Raw genomic sequence first — 20,368 nt, forward strand, 5'->3', positions numbered from 1 at the left:
TATATATTTAAAATAATAAAATTATATACATAATTTTATACACAAATAATAATATATGATTATATAATTAAATATTGTTTTATCTCTAATTTAAAACTATTTAATCATATATGATACATTATTATTTATATATAAAGTTATATATATTATTTCTATATATAACATTTCCCTTTTTTTGATTTCATGCATCAAAGACTCATTTACATCTTTCAGGAAGCTGCTGTACGGCATTGACTCTACTCTTCAAATTACTATCTGATTAACTCATTTTCTTACCTTGTTTTTTCTTACTTTCATACATGATCAATACTAAATTACAATTCCACAAGCTGTTCGTTAAATTATTTATAATAATATTTAAAGGATTATTATAATTTTTAAAATATAAAAAAAAATACTCATAATAGATAATATGAGTTGTTTTCAGCCCAGTCGGGCCCAAATGACAAGACGGGTTAACCAATTTAAAACCTACAAATGCCAACGTCTAAAGGCAATAGTTAAAACATGATTTAAAAGTGAATGATTGAATTGGGGCCAAATTCCATTCCATGTGTTGAACGGCGCTGCATTTACATTGTCAAATCTTGCTGCCTCCCCCCTTTTATCATTGAGTTCTGAATCATTACAATTTTTAAACATAAAATCGTTTTTGTAATGTTCACAAAAATGTTGTATTTGCTTCCCCTGATGGTATCTATATATATTATGTGTATATATTTTAAATATTTAAAATTATTTAATCATATTATAATATATTATTTGTATACTCAAAAATTATGTCGAACATAGTTTTATTGGGCTAACAATTGATGTGAGCATTTATCTTAATCATTTCAAAGACCATCTACCATGTGGGGCACAGTTAAATTGTACATGAAAAAGGTTACCACATATGGGCCCAACCTTTCATTGTAATACAGAGGAGAACAAGGACACATGTGAATGGGGCTAGTGATGAAAATGAATAACACCCAATTCTTGAATGTTTAATTTATTTATTTAGTGCAACATTCCTTTCAATTATGGCATTATTTGTGAACACACCTAATCTTATGGAAGGTTATAATTTAAATATTAATTTGAAGAGTAAATTTTTAAATTTACAATTATTTGTTTTTGCCTATTATTTGTGAAATGGTATCAATAAGATCAATCTTATTCAATTTTTTATTTAGATTCCTAATTTATAAGAAAATCAGTTAGAAAAATTTTAATTAAGAATGCATGATTTCCATACCTGTTTGTGTGTGGGTTCCACCAAAAGTTATCATTCACAAAAAAAAAAAAAGACATTGACAAGACATTTTTTAAACTCTAGAGAAAGACTTATATTTGGTTCAATTATTTCAAGTCTTATTTTTGTACCTACTTTTTAAAATTGTTATCATTTTAGTCTAATCCCTTTTCCATTAGTAAAACGAACAATATGACACAAAAATATCATAAATAAAAAAACTTTAGCTAACTCAATTTGACTCATCAATCAATTTAATTTTGAGTTGAATTTAAAATAAAATTTTAATTTAAGTTTAATTTAAAATTACATTTAATAATATTATTGATGTTATTTATTTTATTAATAATATTATTTATTTGTTGATATTCTTTAATAATATTTTAAATCAATTTAAAAAAATTTAATTTCAAATTAACTATTATTAATTCAAATTAAATTTAAATTAATTTATATTTAAATTTAATTTAACTCAAATATAATTTTAATGGTTTTTTTTAAATTTATACTCTTCAAATATATTGATAGAAAATATTTTTAAAAAAAGTACAATCAAATAATTTTGTGTTGAAAGATTAAAAATTTTTTTCTTAAGATTTTGGAGGCTATATTTTACCTTCATCCATCTTTGATCTTCGGATCTCCATTGTAATAAATATAATATATAACCCATTATCCCTAAAGTCTTTTTATTTTCACTTAAATAACCTTTTTAAGACAAACTATATCATTTTTATTTAAATTAAAATTAAATTATCTTTAATTTTATTCAATAAACTTAAATAGAATTACTTTTTATTTTACTTGTAATTTACATGAAAATTAATGAGATAAAAATTTGGCTAAATTTGGATAAGTGATGGTTTCTGAATAAAAAGTGAATTAAAATAAAAGTTTCATTAAATTTAATTGATTTGATCACTCGCCTCATTAATTTGAGGTGGAAATGAGTGATATTAAGTTATAAAAAATAAGTTTATATTTTTTTTTTTATGTATATACATATAATATTATTAAAAAATAATTAATTAAGGGAAAAAAAAAGCATATTCGAAAGTTAAAATAAAAATATCTTGATTGATATATATATATATATATATATATATATATATATATATATATATATATATATATATATATATATATATATATATATATATATATATATATATATAAAAGGGTTAAAATAGAAAAATTTTCCATAAAAAGATTTTGAATAACTCTCATTCATCTTCATCTTCATATGATGAGTCTCCATTGTAATTTTCTTCGCTATAAATGTAATTTTTTTCTTTGTTTTTTTATTTATTTCATATCTCATAAACTTATTTGTATCTTTCAGGGAGTTGTCACATGATAGAGACTACTCTACCAACCATAAAGATGAAAATGTTTGGACTCAAAATGTGAAAAAATCTTTTTTATTGCTGAGGAGGTAAACAAAGTTAATATTAATTGTCATATCACTATAAGATTAGTATAGATTAACAATTAATGAATTATTTTTCAAATTTGATCAATTACCATAAGTCATATAATTATGATAATATAGTCAATAACTTATTATATGATTGTATTAGTATGCGATGTAATATTTTTTATCTAAGATTTCATAATCAAATCTAATATAAGTACATATAATTCATATGGTATACAAATACAGTGTTAGTCATATTTTGTTTGAAAAGACTATACTGATAATGTATCATATGTATGCAAAGTGGAATGATAATCAAAATGTGATATGTTGATTCAAAGTTATTGGATTCAAAAGTACCACTGGCTCAGGAATTGTCTGCTTTCGTATGGAAAATCACTCTCAAAGGCGCGAATAGACCACCAGAAAATTAACACTTGCACTGAAATCAGAACTTTATGTAAAGTCACTGATAACATTTGTACAACAGTTATCAATGACAAAATCCCTGCAACAATCTCACGCTAAATCTTTTACATGATTTTGTCATCATCCTGATAGCATCCAAAGTCAATTGATAATAAAGTCTCTGTTGCTAGTGTACTGTTCTTCGCTCACCATCCTTAATCAGAATTCAACGATTGAGACAATTTGCCACAAATAGGCTGAAAACAGCTATCGTGGTCTTCCTCCTCTTCCTGTGGAATGTTCATTAGATCAACGAAGTCTTTGCCTTGTTGGGGCAGAGCCACTCTACTTATCTATAAACTGTAATGTGTTCATCACAAACACAAGGCATTGAAGAAAATAAATTTGTGAGTGTTACTATAGAAATAAAAATAAAATAAAATTATTTTTATATATTTTTTATATATAATTTAGTTATATAGATTATGTGTTATTATTTGATTAGATAGTTTTGAATTAAAAATAAAGTAATATTCAATTTCATGATTATATATTATTTATGTATCTAAATTATATATAAGAAATATATAAACATAATATTGCTGATAAAAATAATGTAGTTGGGTATCAAAAGATGTTAATTACAACTTCGGATGGAGAAAAATGGTTAACGGAAATAGAGAATACAGATGTCAGAGTGTAAGTTAATAGATGGCTGTAAACAACCAAAAAAAAAACCTAACTAGAAGAAAATTTCAGTTTTCAAAACTATGTTTGGAAAGCTAATAAATTTTATTTGTTTAATGTTACTGAGTAACTCTTATCACTAACAAATTTCACTAATAGTAATAGTTGACAGGTATTAGTCTGAATTTTTTAAAATTAACGGGTGAGAGTTAACAATATAACAAATCTTGGAAGAGAATAAATTTTCTGGATATCTAATCACTATATACATCTATATTTATTTATATATTTAAAATAATAAAATTATATGTATAAATAATATATACAACTTTATATATAAATAATAATATATGATCATATAATTAAATATTATTTTATCTTTAATTTAAAATTATTTAATTTTATAATAATATATTATTATTTATATATATAATACTTCGTACTCTTTGAATTGTAAAAATGAAAAAATCTCGATTGAAAATATGGAAAAATCTTTCATGATTGTTATGAAGATAAAACATGAAATTTCATGTAGAAATGTTTTTCTCTTCCTTTTCAGAGCGAGAAGACAGAATAAAGTTTTAAATTTTGGAAACTAAATTATAATCTCATTCATTTTCATATTCACATAGTGGGTCTCCATTATAATCATTCTTTTCTACTTTTTCTAATTTCATGTTTCATAAACTCATTTATATCTTCTAGGAAGCAGTCGCATGACATTGACTTTACTCTTCAAATTAATATTTGATTAACTCATTTTCTTAACCTTGCTTTTTCTTACTTTCATATCTGATCAGTACTAAATTACAATTCCATAAACTGTTTGTTAAATTATTTTAAAAACAGTAATTTTTTAAATTTATAATTCTTTAATTTTGTCTACTATTTACAAAACAGCATCACTAAAATTAATTTTATTCAATTTTTTATTCAAACTCCTAATTTATAAGAAAATTAATTAGAAAAAATTTAATTCAAAGTGCACGATTTTCGTAGCTGTTTGTGTGAGGAGGGTCCAACCAAAGAGTGAATTGTGAATGATAATGTAAGTTATGACACTGAAGAAAGACTTACACTTGGTCTAATTATTCCAAGTCTTAGTTTTGTATCTACTTTTTCAAATTGTTATCATTTTAGCTCACCCTTTTTTATTAGTAAAACCAACAACACGAAACAAAAATATTATAAATAAAAAAACTTTAACTAACTCAATTTGACTCATTCATCAATTTAATTTTGAGGTGAATTTAAAATTATATTTAAGAATATTTTTTATTTTATCAATAAATTTATTTATTATTGATGTTATTTATTTTATTAATAATATTATTTATTTGTTGGTATTCTTTAATAATATTTTTAATCAATTTAAGAAAATTTCATTTCAAATTAATTATTATAAATTCAAACTAAATTTAAATTAATTTATATTTAAATTTAATTTGACTAAAATATAATTAATCATTTTTTTTTTAATTTATGAACACTTCTATTACAACAATAATTATACTCTTCAAATATATTGAAGAAAATTTAAAAAAAAAAAGGACAATAAAAATTTTTGTGTTGAAAGATTTAAAATTTTTTTCTTAAGATTTTGAGGGCTATATTTTTCTTTCATCTATTTTGTAATAAATATAACATATGTCCTATTATCTCTAAAACTTTTTTATTTTCACTTAAATAACCTTTTAAAGACAAATTATATCATTTGTATTTAAAATAAATTCAAATTATCTTTAATTTTATTTAATAAACTTAAAGAGAATTACTTTTTATTTAACTTGTAATTTACAAGAAAACCAATGAAATAAAAATTTGACTAAGTTTGAATACATGGTTTTCAACTAAAAAGTGAATATCAGATTAACAGGAAAAGAAAATTTCACCAAATTCAATTAATTTGAGGTGGAAAATAAATAAAGAATAAAACTTAGTTTTTATATAGATTAAATAAATTTACTTATATAAATTAAGACGATAATTTTTAATTAAATGATGCAATTATTTTTATTTTATAATTATTTATTGACATTAAGTTATGAAAATAAGTTTATATAATTTATTTATATGTATATATATAAAATATTATTAAAAGATAATTAATTGAGAAAAAAACATCTTTAAAAGTTAAAATAAAAATATTTTGATTGAAAAAATATATATAAAAAAATCTTCCTTAATTGTTGAAGGGTTAGAATAGAAAATTTTCTGTAGAAAGATTTTGAATGACTCTCATCTATCTTCGTCCTTACATGGTCGGCTTCCACTGTAATTTTCTTTTTTTGGTAATTTTCTCTGTCATAAATGTAATCTTTCTTCCTTACTTTTTTCGTATTTCATACCTTATAAACTTATTTACATCTTTCAGATAATCACATGATGGAGACTACTCTTCCAACCATAAAAATGAAAATATCTTAACTTAAAATATGAAAAAATCTTTTTGATTGTTGAGGAGGTAAACAAAGCTAATATTAATTGTCATGTCACTATGATATTAGTATAAATTAACAATTAATAAATTATTTTTTGAACATGACCAATTATAATAAGTTATATAGTTATGGTAATATAGTCAATGACCTATTGTATGATTGTGCTAATGTATGATATAATTTTTTTTATCTAAGATTTCATGGACGAATCCAGTATGAATATGTATAGTTCATATGGTGCACAAATATAAAGTTAATCATGTTTTGTTCGGAAAGACTATATTGGTCATGTGTTGTATATATGCAAAGTGGAATGATAATCAAGATGTGATATGTTGATTCGAAGTTATTGGATTCAGAGTATTGCTGACTTAGGAATTATCTGATTTCGTATGAAAAATCACTCACAAAGGCACAAATAGCAACCACCGGAAAATTAACACTTGCACTGAAATCAGAACTTTATGCAATGTCTGTCTCGCCATCCAATTACTAAAACTTAGCCTTAAATGCTAACTGAACATTAAGTGTTATTAATTTCAGCTTCTAATTGAATTGTTTAGTGGATTTTATTTGTTGGATTTGGTCCATTGATGTATGGCATGTTGAACTTAGCCGAACTATGTTAAAAATTGCTAATATTGGCCACGTGTAGAGATTGGTTTATTACCAACACAATCTAAGCTAAATACAAATTAAACCCATATAATTCACATTCAGTGAATATAAATAAATAAATAAATAAATAATATGAAAGATATATAAAAGCAGAAACAGGAGATGGAAGATGGCCCTCTAATCCTCTGGCTGAAACTGATGCAAATGAAACACAAAATTCACAATTTCAAACAACATTTCAAGCAAATCACGATTTAAAACTATAACATCATATACATCCTCGGCAAAAATTTCCTCAGATCACATTGCGTCCCACTTGTTGCCCAGAGTTCAAACAAAAATGACACCAATTTTCAACTTGTTATCTACTTGAAGTGTCACTGACATCATTTGACACTAATTTTTCCAATTGTTGGTAACAAATTCAGTAACAAGTTGCCAATCTCATCTGTGAAATTAAAAAAAAAAAAATCATACTTTTGTTTTATTAGTTTTGTTGATAAGTATTTGAAACGATGAAAATGACCTAAATGCCAGCAATAGAACTAGAAGTACCTCAATGATTTTGAAACGGTTACAGAAGGGAGAGGGCGCATATGGTTGTTATGGCTCAGTTCAAATTGATTGGTAACTGCAGCCGTGCAGCCGGTTACTAGAGCAGACTCCACTGGAGTCATATCGCCGATAGCCACCAAGGAAGGAGACACCTAACAGACATGCATCAGCTACTGTAGATAAGCAATAATCTGATATGCAGTTGAACGGTCTAAACCATTTCATATTTCATCCATAAATAAATTGCTGCAGGCATCTATTCCTTTCAATCATCTCTACTATAAACATTACTAACAAGTGGAACAGATGCATTTATAAAAAATTACCAGTACTCAGTCTCCTCTTTTGACCTCCAGAGATACCTCTTCTCATCTCATCTCTCTCATCTCCCACCATTGTGTCACCAAAAATATCAGGTTCAAGGACCTGGGATGTCTGAAGACAGTTAAAACATGATCTGTTTGAAGGGTTGTTTTTGGTCCTTTGCTTGAAATTGGCTGTAATAACTACCATTGCCATGGATATTTCACACATGTAGCAACAACATATAGAACAAAACATCAGATATAAACAAGACATCAAACGTAATGAAGATACCTTCATGAAAGTATCTACGTCTACATTCGGAACAATTCCTGACTCCTCTCTTTTACTGACTTCCATCATCATATCTGTATAGGCAGAAAAAAAAAAAAAGCTCTGAACATACCAACAACTCATGGGAATTGATAAGGTGGCTATGATTAAAACTTCATTGAATTAAATCTAAGGAAGCCTACTTCCTCAGTTTCCAAAACCAATTGGGCAGCAAATTCAAGTGTTTCCCTCAGTCATTTTAGCAATATGCAGATCCTCTTAGCTTATATGAGCTTGTGTTTTCTGGGGAACAAACTCATCCAACCGGTAACCATTGTAGGAAACTTTTCCCCTGTTACCTTTGAAGAAAGCAGAAGCAAAACTGAATACATTCGGAAAGCAAACTATGATAGCACACCATAGAGAAGTAAATTAGCTGAAGAAAATAGAAGCAAAACTATGTAAATAAGGAAACCGAACTAAGATAACTGAAACTGTTTTATCTTGCATATAGCTAAAAGTAAATAAACATATGACTACAAATAGACTTGATATTCTCTCTTCAATATATAGGAGAGAAATCTTTGGTTTGTGCAGCAGAATACAACAGTACAGTAGAAGAGGTATAATCAAACACTAGAAAATTAGGAAACCTATCAAAGAAGTGTACTTGTGATGCCTTGAGCTTTTTTTTTATGATGCTATCATGTTTAAACAAGTTGAATATACAGTTATAGATTCATGCATATGACTGATACTCGTATTTAAAATGATGCTGAGGTACAAAGAAATTCTGAAACCTTTGGAGATTTGTAAGGAGTTCCTGATAGACTGTTAGAACAGCAACATCAGTCTGGGAGGTCTACCATAAGTGGCGTGAGAGAAAGTGCAGGGCATCATCACACGAGGGGACCACAGATGAGTAATACAGATGATGAGTTTCATTTCATACTTTTTGTTGTTTTTTCTTTGTTTATAGTTCCATTGTTGGATTGTTTGAACCCTTGTGATTTGTCAATTTGAGTCTGGGTAGAAAGAAAAAAAAAACACTCATTCTCTTCTTATTTTGTGGAGAGGGAAGAACCTGGTGTTTGTGAGAAGCAGAGTTGAGAGGGAGGTTGGAAAATCACTGGAATTGCAAATTGGGCGGTAGCCGCGTCAGAATCATAGGAAAATAACCAGGTTCCTAACAGAGAGCCTTTAAAAGTGTGGTCTTCCTGCAACTTGGAGACCAAGCAGTTGAATCATCCTGCAATAATTCAAGCACACTTAAGTACACATTCCTCAGAAGCCTTTTAAATTTTTCTTCACAAAAATTCTAGCAGAAAAGAGGCTTTCCACATCATATTCTGAGGCCAAACGGAATTAAGACAGCTCTAATAGACCATCTCAAAGTGAAACAACAAATTGTTAAATTATCGCTTACAAACATACTTGGTTTCACAAGTAAAATTTTTGCTAAGAAACTAGAGTGTAAGGCATTTCCATTAAATAATGTACAAATTCCACCAAGAGGATATAAAACACGATAGTGTGATCCAAACATACTGGTTCTGACAAGAAAAAAATAATTTGAAAGTTACCTGTGCTTAAATATATGAATTATTCAATGGATAAGAAATTATTTTCTTACAAAAAAGTTTACTGTCAAAAGGCCTTCTCAGAAGTCAAGAAGCACAAGATAGAATCAGAAAGATCAATGTATCCTCTATAAGTTAAAAGGTAACATCAATTTACAGCAAACCATTAGAATTCCAAAAGGACAATTCAGCTACATATATAATGGAAGATCAGGATGGTTGACTGAGAACAGATAATGTCAATTCATAAATGGAGTTAATTTTACTAACATTAAATCTTTTCATATTACTTTCCAGGCTTAATGATGCCACTAATATCTTTAATAATGGTTATCTGAACTTGATTTGACTGTGAACCTATAAGCCCTAGGAGGACCTATAAAAACAATGTTTCAATTTCAACTAACCAATGAAATCATTCAAAACTACAAGTAAGCTGCATCTTAAAGAACTTTCAACAATGAAAAATATAAGGCAAGGACTAATTAAAGCTCTCTGTAACAAAATCTTAAATATCATTTACAGCCAGAAAATGGACAGAAGCCAATGTATAAGAGAATTCCATAGAGTTGTGACGGGCTTTCTGTTAACAATCTCACAATCAGCTTCCACACTCAAATCCTAACATCTCACCTCTACAGTAGCAACTGCATGAATATAAACAAGAATATTTCATACATGTAGCAACTGCATATAGAACAATACATCTGATATAAACAAGATAAGTAAGCTGAAGATACCTTCGTGTAAGTATCTACATCTGGATCCGGAACAGTGCCTGTCTCCTCTCTTTTACTGACTTCCATCATCATATCTGCACAAGCAAAAACAAAAATAGCTCTGTACCTATCAACTACTCATGAGAATTGATTAGATGGCTATGATTAAAACTTCATTGAATTAAATTTAAGGAAGCCTACTTCCTCGGTTTCCAACACCAAGACATTGGGCAGTAAATTCAAGTGTTTCCCTCTGTCATCACAGCAATATGCAAATCTTCTTGGCTTATATAAGCTGACGTTTTCTGTGGAACAAACTCATCCAACCAATGACCATTGAAGGAAACTTGTCCCCTATTACCCGTGAAGAAAACAGAGACAAAATTGAGTATATCAGGAAATTAAACTAAGATAGCACACAAATACTATAGAGAAGTAAAATAGCTGAAGAGAACAGAAGTAGAACTGAGTAAATTAGGAAATCAAGACGTTAAAAGCAGAACATTTACTGTAAAGAGAGGGCGTTTTATGACTTAAAGAAAGAAAGATGAAAAAGAGAAAGGGTGAAGTTATAATGGGGTATCGTTTTGCCTGAAACTTTCTTTGAGAAGACGAGATTTTTCTTTGAAGAGACGGAGCTTGTTCCTCGAAGGACATCTATTGCTGCTCTCCAGTCCTCTTCTCCTCTTGAAGATACTTCCTTTAGGTCTGAGAATCCTCCGTTCGACTCGCTCCTTGATCACTTTTACATCAACAACAACAAAATTTAATAACAAACATGATCATTGATCAACATTGGGTAGTGATAGAGTTCTGATGACGACAAAAGTCTGAAGAATCTTCTATAGTGACATTAAACTTCTGTTAGTGTGGAAAAACAATGATAATTAAACAAGTGCAAAATTAGTAAATGAAAGGAAATTGCCATATTTGAGAATTCAAACATGGGAGACACTGAAGTAGGGGCTTGTGCTGGCGGGATCAAAAGCAAGGCTTCAGGAGTTGTTGCATTTGAAGGCATATAAGTGGGAAAATTAAATTTTCTAACTTAAAAAGTGGAAAAGCAAAGTTTGGGTGGGAAATAGTGATTCATACTTTTTTAATCAATTGAACTTCTGAAGGCAACGTATATATTCTTTTGAAATAAGTTCAAGAAGAAATGTTTACAAACAACAGTCAACGATTTTGAAAGGTTTATAGACAACAGAAGGTTGTTATGGCTCTGTAAAATGAAGCCACAAAGGCAGATTTTGTCCTCATAACATATAAAATAGTTCCTTTCTGTTATAATTAATATCATAGTTAACCTTATATATTCTTTTGAAATGTTAACTTATCTAACACCACACACTTACCATTTGACTTTTGCAGTTTGCTACCATCGGGACGGAAATCTTTCTCATTCTGTAAAGAACGGTACATAAATTTAAACAATAAGTGAAGAAAATTAATGCTACTTTCAGACTTTAAATGATCATAATATATCAACATTGTTAAAAACACGATTAATTATAATTAACACTAAAAATATAATATTCTTAAAAATTATTCAAATTTAAACTAATTAATTTAATAAATACCTGTTTTTTGTATTCTTGTTGTATAGTTGTATTCAAGTCATTATCCCCGATCTCTACCTCTCTCTCATTCTCATATTCAAACTTGTAAATGACTTTGTCTAACTTTGGTGTGCATAAGCTTCCTTGACAAAAAATCCCCAAATTGGGGCAATCTTCTATAATTAACTCTTCCAATGATGGAAAGCTAAAGGAGTAATTCCCAGAGCAAAAGCATATGAGACTTTTTAACCGTTTAAATGACAACTTGTTCAAATTGTTAAAAACAATTTTAGCATTCGTTGTTCCATCTCCTTCATTTTTCACTATTTCAGTCAATATTCCACAACTTGATATACTCAGTTCTCTCAACTGCATCAAACTTCTAATCTCTAAAGGTGTAATCAACTTCATTAATCTGCTGCATGAACTTACCCTCAGAACTTTAAGATTCTGGAAAGAAGCTAAGAATGACACTACACTCATCAATCTCTCACAGCACCATACATCTAGAACTTCAAGATCTGGGAGATCACATAGGATCTTAGTGTCTCTATAACCACTGCAAAATAGCTGAAGCTCTCTCACATTTTCAAATTTTTGAAGGAGTCGAAGTGGAAAATTTGCAGAGGTATCCTTATTGATTTTAAGAGTTTTAGATTGACTTTGCCAACTAATATTTCTCTCACCATCATATAAGTCAAATATCTCCAAATTGAGGTTAATCTACAAATCCATCAAAACAAAATCCAGTTAGTTTTCAATAATCCTTATAACGAAACTTTAATTATTGCGAAGGACAAATTGCAGAAAAAAATCAATACAAGTATTTCTGAACATGATTAAATTCATGAAAAATGGTAATGATATTAATTAAAAATTCCATGGATAAGTCTGAACAGATTATAATTCAATTTATTACCTGGTAGTATTCTCTGCCTATCAATTCACAATCTGAACCAGAAAATCAGAAAATGTGCTTGTATAGATGATGAAAATCATTGTGCTTGTATAGATGATGAAAATCATTATATAAGTTGACCGATGACAGAAAAAATCCAAACGAATAGGGAGGTTACTTTGGAAAATAGAAAATACTATTATTACCTCAACAAAAGTTGTTGAATGACCCTAATGTAAATTTGTTCAAATCAAATAACCATTGATTTTTCTTAATTTTTGTTTCGTGGAAAAATTGAGATGGTAAGAATTCTATGATTAGATTTTTGAATAAATGTAATATATACAAAGAATTTTTTTTTTTCAAGAAACAACTAAAAAAGAGATTCTTACCACATTGTTCAAGAAGATAGATTCTGGATCTAAAATGTCACACTCAGTATCCACATTGTTTTCTTTGAAGCTCAAGTATTTGGTACAACGTTTCACCTCTAACTCTTTCAACTTTGGCATTTCTATAGTATATATTCCAGGGTAGAAGGCTGTAAGTTCTGGTAGATCTTGAAGTTTCAATAAGGTTATATTTGGAAAGACAAAATGGACAACTGCATTTGCTTCTTCTTCTTTTGCAACAATTTCCTCCAAAACCTTGCAATTTTGTATTTTTAGCTGTTGGAGTTGGTGGAGGCTTTTGGCAATGGAAGATGGAAACGCATATTTTATGTTTCCACAATTCCACAAGAACAAGTGTGTCAAATTTTGATAAAAGGAAGTTGGATGTTTATTGTAGCAAATCTTTGTAGAATTAACATCTTTCAATGTCAACAACTTCAAATCAAGGGAGATGTCCTGCAGTAAATGTTATTAAGTAATTTAATATAAACTAATTGAAAAATAATTATTTTTTACTTCTAAACTAACAAAACTTGCTAAGGTAAGTAAATATTTATACTAAATTAATTGAATACATACATGGTTTTTCCTTTTATATAATCCTTGAATGGTTTTGTTAAGATCATTCCCCTTATTCTCTACTTTCATTTTGTCATAATTGATTTTCTGTAACTTTGGAGTGCTCAAGATTCCTCTACAGAAGGTCTTCATATAGGGACATTTTGTTATATTCAACTCTTCCAATGATGGGAAACTGAAAGTGTAATTCCCTGAGCAGAAACATGTAAGACTTTCTATCCATTCAAATGACAGCTTACTTAAATTCTCAAAAACAATTTCAGTTGTTGCATCTTCCTCAATTTCTAATATTTCCACTAGCATTTGACAACATGATACTTTCAATTCTCTCAACTGCACCAAGCTTCTAGCTATTGAAGGTGTTGTTAAGTTAACGAACTCATGACAACGGTCAACATAAAGAAATGTAAGATTTTCAAATCTTTGAAATAGCCCAAATGGAATATGTGCTGACTTATAATTGGAGATTTTAAGATCTTTATCTTTAGATTGACTCCGCCAACCAATCGCTTCCAAACCATCCGTTAATAGAAATATCTCCAAATCATGGTTGATCTACAAAGCCATAAAAACAAAATCCAATTAAGTTTTTAATTATATTATTAAAATAAAAGTTTAATTAATGTCTGACTCTATTTTACCTTTATTGATCTTTTAAACAAAAAAAATCAAAATCAACATTAAAATGAATTATTAAATTAAATATAATTTCCTATTATTCACAAATAATTTAGTATTACTAAATTTGTTAATTATTTATGAAGACGTATTTTGAGTTAATTATTAGTGAGGATTTTTATTTTTTGCCTTTAATATTTTTCTGTAAGAAAAAGGGATGAAATTCTTAGAAGCCACTGAGTCAATTGTTTCAATTTATGTAATATAATATAAACAATTTTTATTAAAAAAAAAACAAAAAGAATAAAATTGGATTCTTGTACCTTTTGGTCCAAGCACAGGGATATTGGCTCTGAAAAAAGCATCTTAAATTTATGACAACGTATCACTACCAACTCTTTCAATTTTGGCCATGCTGAAGGATGTATTACAAGAGAGAAATCTGTAAACTCTGGTAGAAAATGAAGCTTCAATTTAGCTACCTGCGGAAAGAAAAAATTGACAGCTGTTTCTGTTCCTTCTTCTGTAGCAACAATTCCCTCTAAAACAATACAATCCATTATCTCAAGGTATTGGAGTTGCTGGAGGCTTTTGGTAATAGTAGAAGGAAACACATATTTTATCTTTGTACATCTCCACAATATCAATTGTTTCAAATTTTGAAAGAAGGAAGTTGGAAGTTGGTTGTGCCAAATCTTTCTAGAAATAATATCCTTCAGTATCAAGACCGTTAAATCAGGAAAGATATCCTACAATCAAAGTTATTGTTGTTTCAATATTTATTAACTTATATGAGAAAAATTAAGAAAGAAGAGTACTTGATAATGAAATTGAATTGAATCTGAAAATTTAAGTCACTAGTAAAAAAGATGCAAGAGAGAATACTACAACTATGTGTTAACAAATGAAAATAAAACTAAAGGAAAATAAGAATATATATAATAGAGAAGTACAAGAAGTTATAGTAAATCAAACCTTTTTGTTAAAAAGCAATGTGATTTCATTGGATTGCAAATTGAATTTTGAATGCTCAAGATCGTCCTTGTCCTCATCATCTAAATATTGGGATAAGCCTAAGAGTTCCACATTCTTGATTCCACATAATTCTTCCAAGTAGATTGCAGGATTGAATTTCAATTTCAATACCCTCAAATACTCATCTTCATCAATTATTGGATGTTTGAACCAATTTTCAACTGACATTTTGTACCTTATAAGCTCTTTGGAAAAGAAGTCTTTAGGCAAAACCTTTTCATCTTCAATTTCCAATTCTAAACTAGTGAGGTTAGACAAGAGCTTCAATTCCTCAAGTACTTCAATCTTCCACTGAATAGGACATCCCTTTAAAAAAAGTTCTTCCAAATTGGATAATTTTGATATCACATTTGAAGCAACAACTTTCAAATGCCCACAACAGCTCAAATCTAACAACCTTAGTTGAGTCAATTGACCCATTTCTGTAGGTAACTCCTTAATATAAGCATGTTGCAAGCTAAGGACCTTTAGATTCCTAAGCTTTCCAATAATAGCAACATCTTTAATTTTGCTACCATATAAACACAATGTTTGAAGGTTTGTCAAAAGATCAATTGATGATGGTAATGCCAATTGTTGTAGTCCATCCAAATTCAACACTTTAAGCTTTGGCATCACTGTGAAGAAGTCCTTCGGGATTTCGAAAGAAGAGATGCACATATTAGTCATATAGAAATATTCAAGATTTGGACAATCCAAATTGTTAGGCCAAAGTTGATTAATAATATTACTACTACTAACTAGGGAGATTTTTGTGCATTTCCTGAGTTTGTCTCTATCCTTCCAATCTCGTTCAATGTCATTTCTCGTTGTAAACACATGGTGATCCACATATGCAATTGTTATGGCAACATCACGAACAATATCATGCATAGCAAATTGTCCACTTTTGAATCCGTCAAGCAACAAACAAGCATCTTTAAGGTCGCGGACCAATTTATCTAGTCTATTTCGTGCATCTTCCATTGTCAAATTAGCTCCTTCAAGTATATCCAAACACATAACATGTCTAAGCAAATCTGATATGGAAGTATTATTTTCCAATAGACTGGCAATTAAAAAAGTTTCCTTTAATTCATCATCTCTTAAATACTTGTAACTCAATGCGATCTTCATATAATCCTTTTTAAGGAATCCGGTGAACTTTGTTGGAGAAGGTGCTCTCAGTTCTTGCAACGCAACCTTCCAATCAGATGGATGACTCTTGTTTTTTAATGCTTTTGCCATTGTACAAATGATAATAGGTAAACCCCCGCATTCCTTGCATACATCATTTGGTAGAGAATGCAATCTATGTGTTTTAATAACATTACCTGCAAAGAGATCTAGGATTATACAAATTGATTTTTATTTTACATCTATACTTTGGATTTAAAGACAATAAAAGTTCTAAATGTTGAATTTCACTCATTTCCAAACAAATCAATCAAAATTTTTTATCTAAATGAATTCTAATTATCAGAAATATAACAATTTATTCCTCAAGGTTTGCAGAAAGTACAAAAACACCCCAGTGTTATGGATAATAATAATATATTTACAAAAATGATATTACTTGACCAGAATACTATGACAGACTGTAAGTTGAGTGAGCTCAAGAGTTGTAAGCTCAAACTGAACTTAAAATAGAAACGGTTGAATTAAGTTTAACTTTAAAAATTATAATTAAATATAAAACATATATATATATATACATATATATATATATATATATATGAAGGGTAAAAGTGAGAAAAAACTAACTTCAATGTACACATGATTGTGAGAATGTTAAAACGGACCTATTACACGCTTGAATATGCTGCAAGTGCGTGATTTAGATTTAAATATGAAGAAATATGTAAATAAATTAATATGCTTATCTTTTAGTCACTTAGCACAAGTGTTCTGGTTGCAACTTTTGTTAGATTTCTTGCATGCCGTCAGTTGCTAATTGAAGTTTTTTGCTCAAAAGATCCTACATGGTTTCTGTAGAACAAACTCTTTTTAGTGAATGCTCAACTTTACCATGTGTGGTCATAGGTGTTTGAAGTTCAAAGAGAACTGGTTTATGGTTTATGGCATTGTCCAATATAGCCCAGGACATCAGAAGTGCACATTTCTAATAGGTTGCTTAATTTTGTAGTATTAGATTATGCCACACTCTTATGTAGTTGTATTCTACAGCACAGACCAAAGGTTCCTTTACTATATATCTAAGACGGAACCTAGCCTTGTCCTTTCAGACTCAATTTATATTCCCACCCATACATTCATTAGCTTTTAGCTTGATGCAAGATGAAAATAAATGAATGATGATTTCATTTATTTATTCATCATATATTTAATATAACAATTCTTTTATTTGACAAATATAATAACAAATTACTAATTCGACAATAGGACATTCTCTTACACTTAACTAAATTAAGTTAAAACCTTTACTTTTCTAATATATAGAATTGAAATCATAATTAATTTTATTTTTTAGCGACAAATAATTACTTTAATATTTTGTTATTAACATCAAAACACAACATAGAATTAAAAAACAGTAAAATTTTTGAGTTAAGCAATAAAAGATACAAAAAAAAAATTCATAATACCTGCCATCTTGGCAAATAGGTTCCAAGCATCTTCTTCATTTAAAATGCCCATCGTGAAATTATTTGTGGAACCCATCTTCTCCAACACATCTAAATCTCTTGTTGTGAGTAGAAGTTTATTTCTTCCACGATCAGTTTCGCGAGGAATTCCTATCATATTATCAAATTCTAGAGGTTCCCATATATTATCTAGAATTAGAAGGATATTCTTGTCCTTCATCCTTGAATACAACTGCTTTGCCATTTCACTTTCGTTTTTGAATTTCACGCCCAAGTTGTCTGCAATTGTTGTTTGAATATTTTTTACATCAGGAATTTCTGAAACCTGCAAAACCAAAAAAAAAACAAAAAAAAGCCCCTTTAGAACTAAAAAATAAAGCAAACCTCAACAAATAAACAATTTTATATTAAATGTTTCTTTACCTCAACAAAAACAATCTCCTCAAAGACCTTTTCCTTCTTAGCTTTCCTACCAAGTTCCTGCACAAGAGTGGTCTTCCCAAGACCACCCATCCCGTAAACACCAATCATGTACACATTCTCATCATTTAAAGCATCCCATACATTATTCACAGTGGAGTTTCTTGATTCAAAATCCACATAATTTTCACTAGATCTAAGCCAGATCTCCGGTGGATTGGTGGGATAGGAAACAGGACCCAATTCCTTTTCTTGCCGAAGAAGTGGATCGATATCATCCTGCTTTAATTTGAATGCTTTCTTGCTTTGTTTGTAGCTGGTGATGAAGTTGCGGCACAATCCGTTGAAACATCGAGGGTTGTTTGCTTTCGCTTGAATCAACTGCTCTGCTTTAGTAATGGTCTTCTCCACTTTTTTCTGCCAGTCCTTAACATTCTGTTTGATCTCTTCCACATTTCTCTCAGCATCAGTAACCTTATGCTGAACTTCGTCTCTTGTATTCTTCAGCTTGTCAACTTCTTCTTGGAGATTGTCAAAGTTGCACTTGTAGTTGAACAAGTACTTAAATTGACGGCAAATCGGAGCAGCCAACCACTCGGCAACTTGAAGGACAGGACTTACCACACCCCCAACACTCCCGGCAGCATCAACCATTTTTTTTAACTTTTTTAAAGTTTGAAAAACATAGAAGAGAAGTAAAGCAAATGAAAATAATTAAAATACACAGAAACTAACAATAAATACAAGAAATGATAATTCTTTCTAGTAATAACCGAAATAACCGAAAGCAAAAAGTTTTTTTTTTTTTTTGGTTAAAGAAATCAGAAATATTGAAACAGAAATAAATAAAGAACTAGAAATAGGGCAAAAAGATTATGAAATAAAGAAAGTAAAACAGAGAAAATAACAGGGGAACTAGTTTCAAAGAGGTTTGTGAGTGAAAATATTTCTGAATGATTGAGAGAGAAGAAAAAGGAAGATGATGAAGAGAGATTACAGTGAAGGAGAGATTGATTGATTGTGAAGATTGATTTAACTTTAATTGATTGACTGTGGAAACTCACCATGTGAACGGAATTATACTTTGGCCAAAGAACCTATTCCCACCCAAAGTATCCTCTAATCTCAAGTTTTCACCTTTTAACTATAAAAAACTCAAACACTCATCTATGGAGAGTTAAGTTTGTTAGTTTCAATGGTAAAATTGTTATTTTATCTGTAATATTAAAAATAAATTAAAATTTAATCTCCTTCCCCCCCTCCCAAATCCTAAAAACTAAAGTTTGCCTCCTAAGCTAAGTTTTAAAAAATGACATTTCCCCCCTAAGGTTTGGTTTTCAATTCCCAACGTTAAATCCAATGTCATTGTCGGCAATGAAAATTCCTTAATGCATCACCATGCTTCAGTAATCTCTCTCCTTTCCTCTAGAACGTCGGTCGATGAAAATCTCCTTTGGAAAGATAAAGATGAAGATCTTGTCTTTGTTTGAAAGGATGATCGTCTTCCCAGATGTCTTCTTCTGGGAAGACAAAGAGCTTCGTTTTTTCGACCAAACTCTTCATCTCCTATGGTCTCCCCACCTTCATTTGATATCGATCGGACATCCAACTGAGTGGAGAGAGATTGTCAGAGAGAGAGGAAGCTTCAGGAGAGAGGGACCACTGACAATGGCGTTAGAGATGACGTCAAAGTTTGAAAACTAAACCTTAGGGGGGAAATGTTATTGTTTAAAAATTAGCCTATAGAATAAATTGTTAGTTTTTAGGGTTTGGAAGGAAAAAGAGATAAAATTTTAAAGGGTTAGAGTTCTATTAGTTTTATCCTCTTATGGGCAGATAAATGAGATTTTCAAAATTAAAAAGTGAGAATTTAAGATTAGAGGATACTTTGCGTGAAAAACAACCCTTTGGCCTTATACTTTATCAAAGAGGGTTGTAGAAAACCACGGACCTCAATAATTAATTATTTTACAATTCAATGTGCTGGAAAATGAAGATTTAAAGGCCAAAAGACTTATTCCCCCCCAAAGTATGCTGATTTCCC

General features: G+C 29.3%; 1 protein-coding gene across 12 annotated transcripts; it reads right to left on the minus strand.

Moving 5' to 3' along the window:
• Positions 1-6,978: 6,978 nt before the first annotated feature.
• LOC123209532 (probable disease resistance protein At4g27220) lies at positions 6,979-19,310 on the minus strand. Of its 12 annotated transcripts, none has more exons than XM_044627617.1 (17): positions 18,328-19,309; positions 17,905-18,229; positions 15,260-16,632; positions 14,608-15,033; positions 13,667-14,221; positions 13,088-13,543; positions 11,819-12,520; positions 11,594-11,642; positions 10,830-10,980; positions 10,440-10,592; positions 10,260-10,333; positions 9,024-9,188; positions 8,143-8,291; positions 7,961-8,034; positions 7,690-7,869; positions 7,364-7,515; positions 6,979-7,256 (listed from the first exon to the last, which is right to left on the minus strand). In XM_044627617.1, the coding sequence occupies exons 1-10, from the start codon at positions 18,976-18,978 to the stop codon at positions 10,478-10,480; spliced, it is 4,803 nt and encodes a 1,600-aa protein (XP_044483552.1). In that variant the 5' UTR covers positions 18,979-19,309; the 3' UTR covers positions 6,979-7,256; positions 7,364-7,515; positions 7,690-7,869; positions 7,961-8,034; positions 8,143-8,291; positions 9,024-9,188; positions 10,260-10,333; positions 10,440-10,477. The 12 variants fall into 12 exon arrangements, with proteins under 12 accessions (XP_044483552.1, XP_044483554.1, XP_044483551.1 ...); XM_044627619.1 differs by having other exon boundaries at positions 8,143-8,298; XM_044627616.1 differs by having other exon boundaries at positions 8,740-9,188.
• Between the last annotated feature and the right edge of the window lie 1,058 nt (positions 19,311-20,368).

The sequence above is a fragment of the Mangifera indica genome, chromosome 2 (assembly GCF_011075055.1).
Source record: "Mangifera indica cultivar Alphonso chromosome 2, CATAS_Mindica_2.1, whole genome shotgun sequence".
Classification (NCBI taxonomy): Eukaryota; Viridiplantae; Streptophyta; class Magnoliopsida; order Sapindales; family Anacardiaceae; genus Mangifera; species Mangifera indica.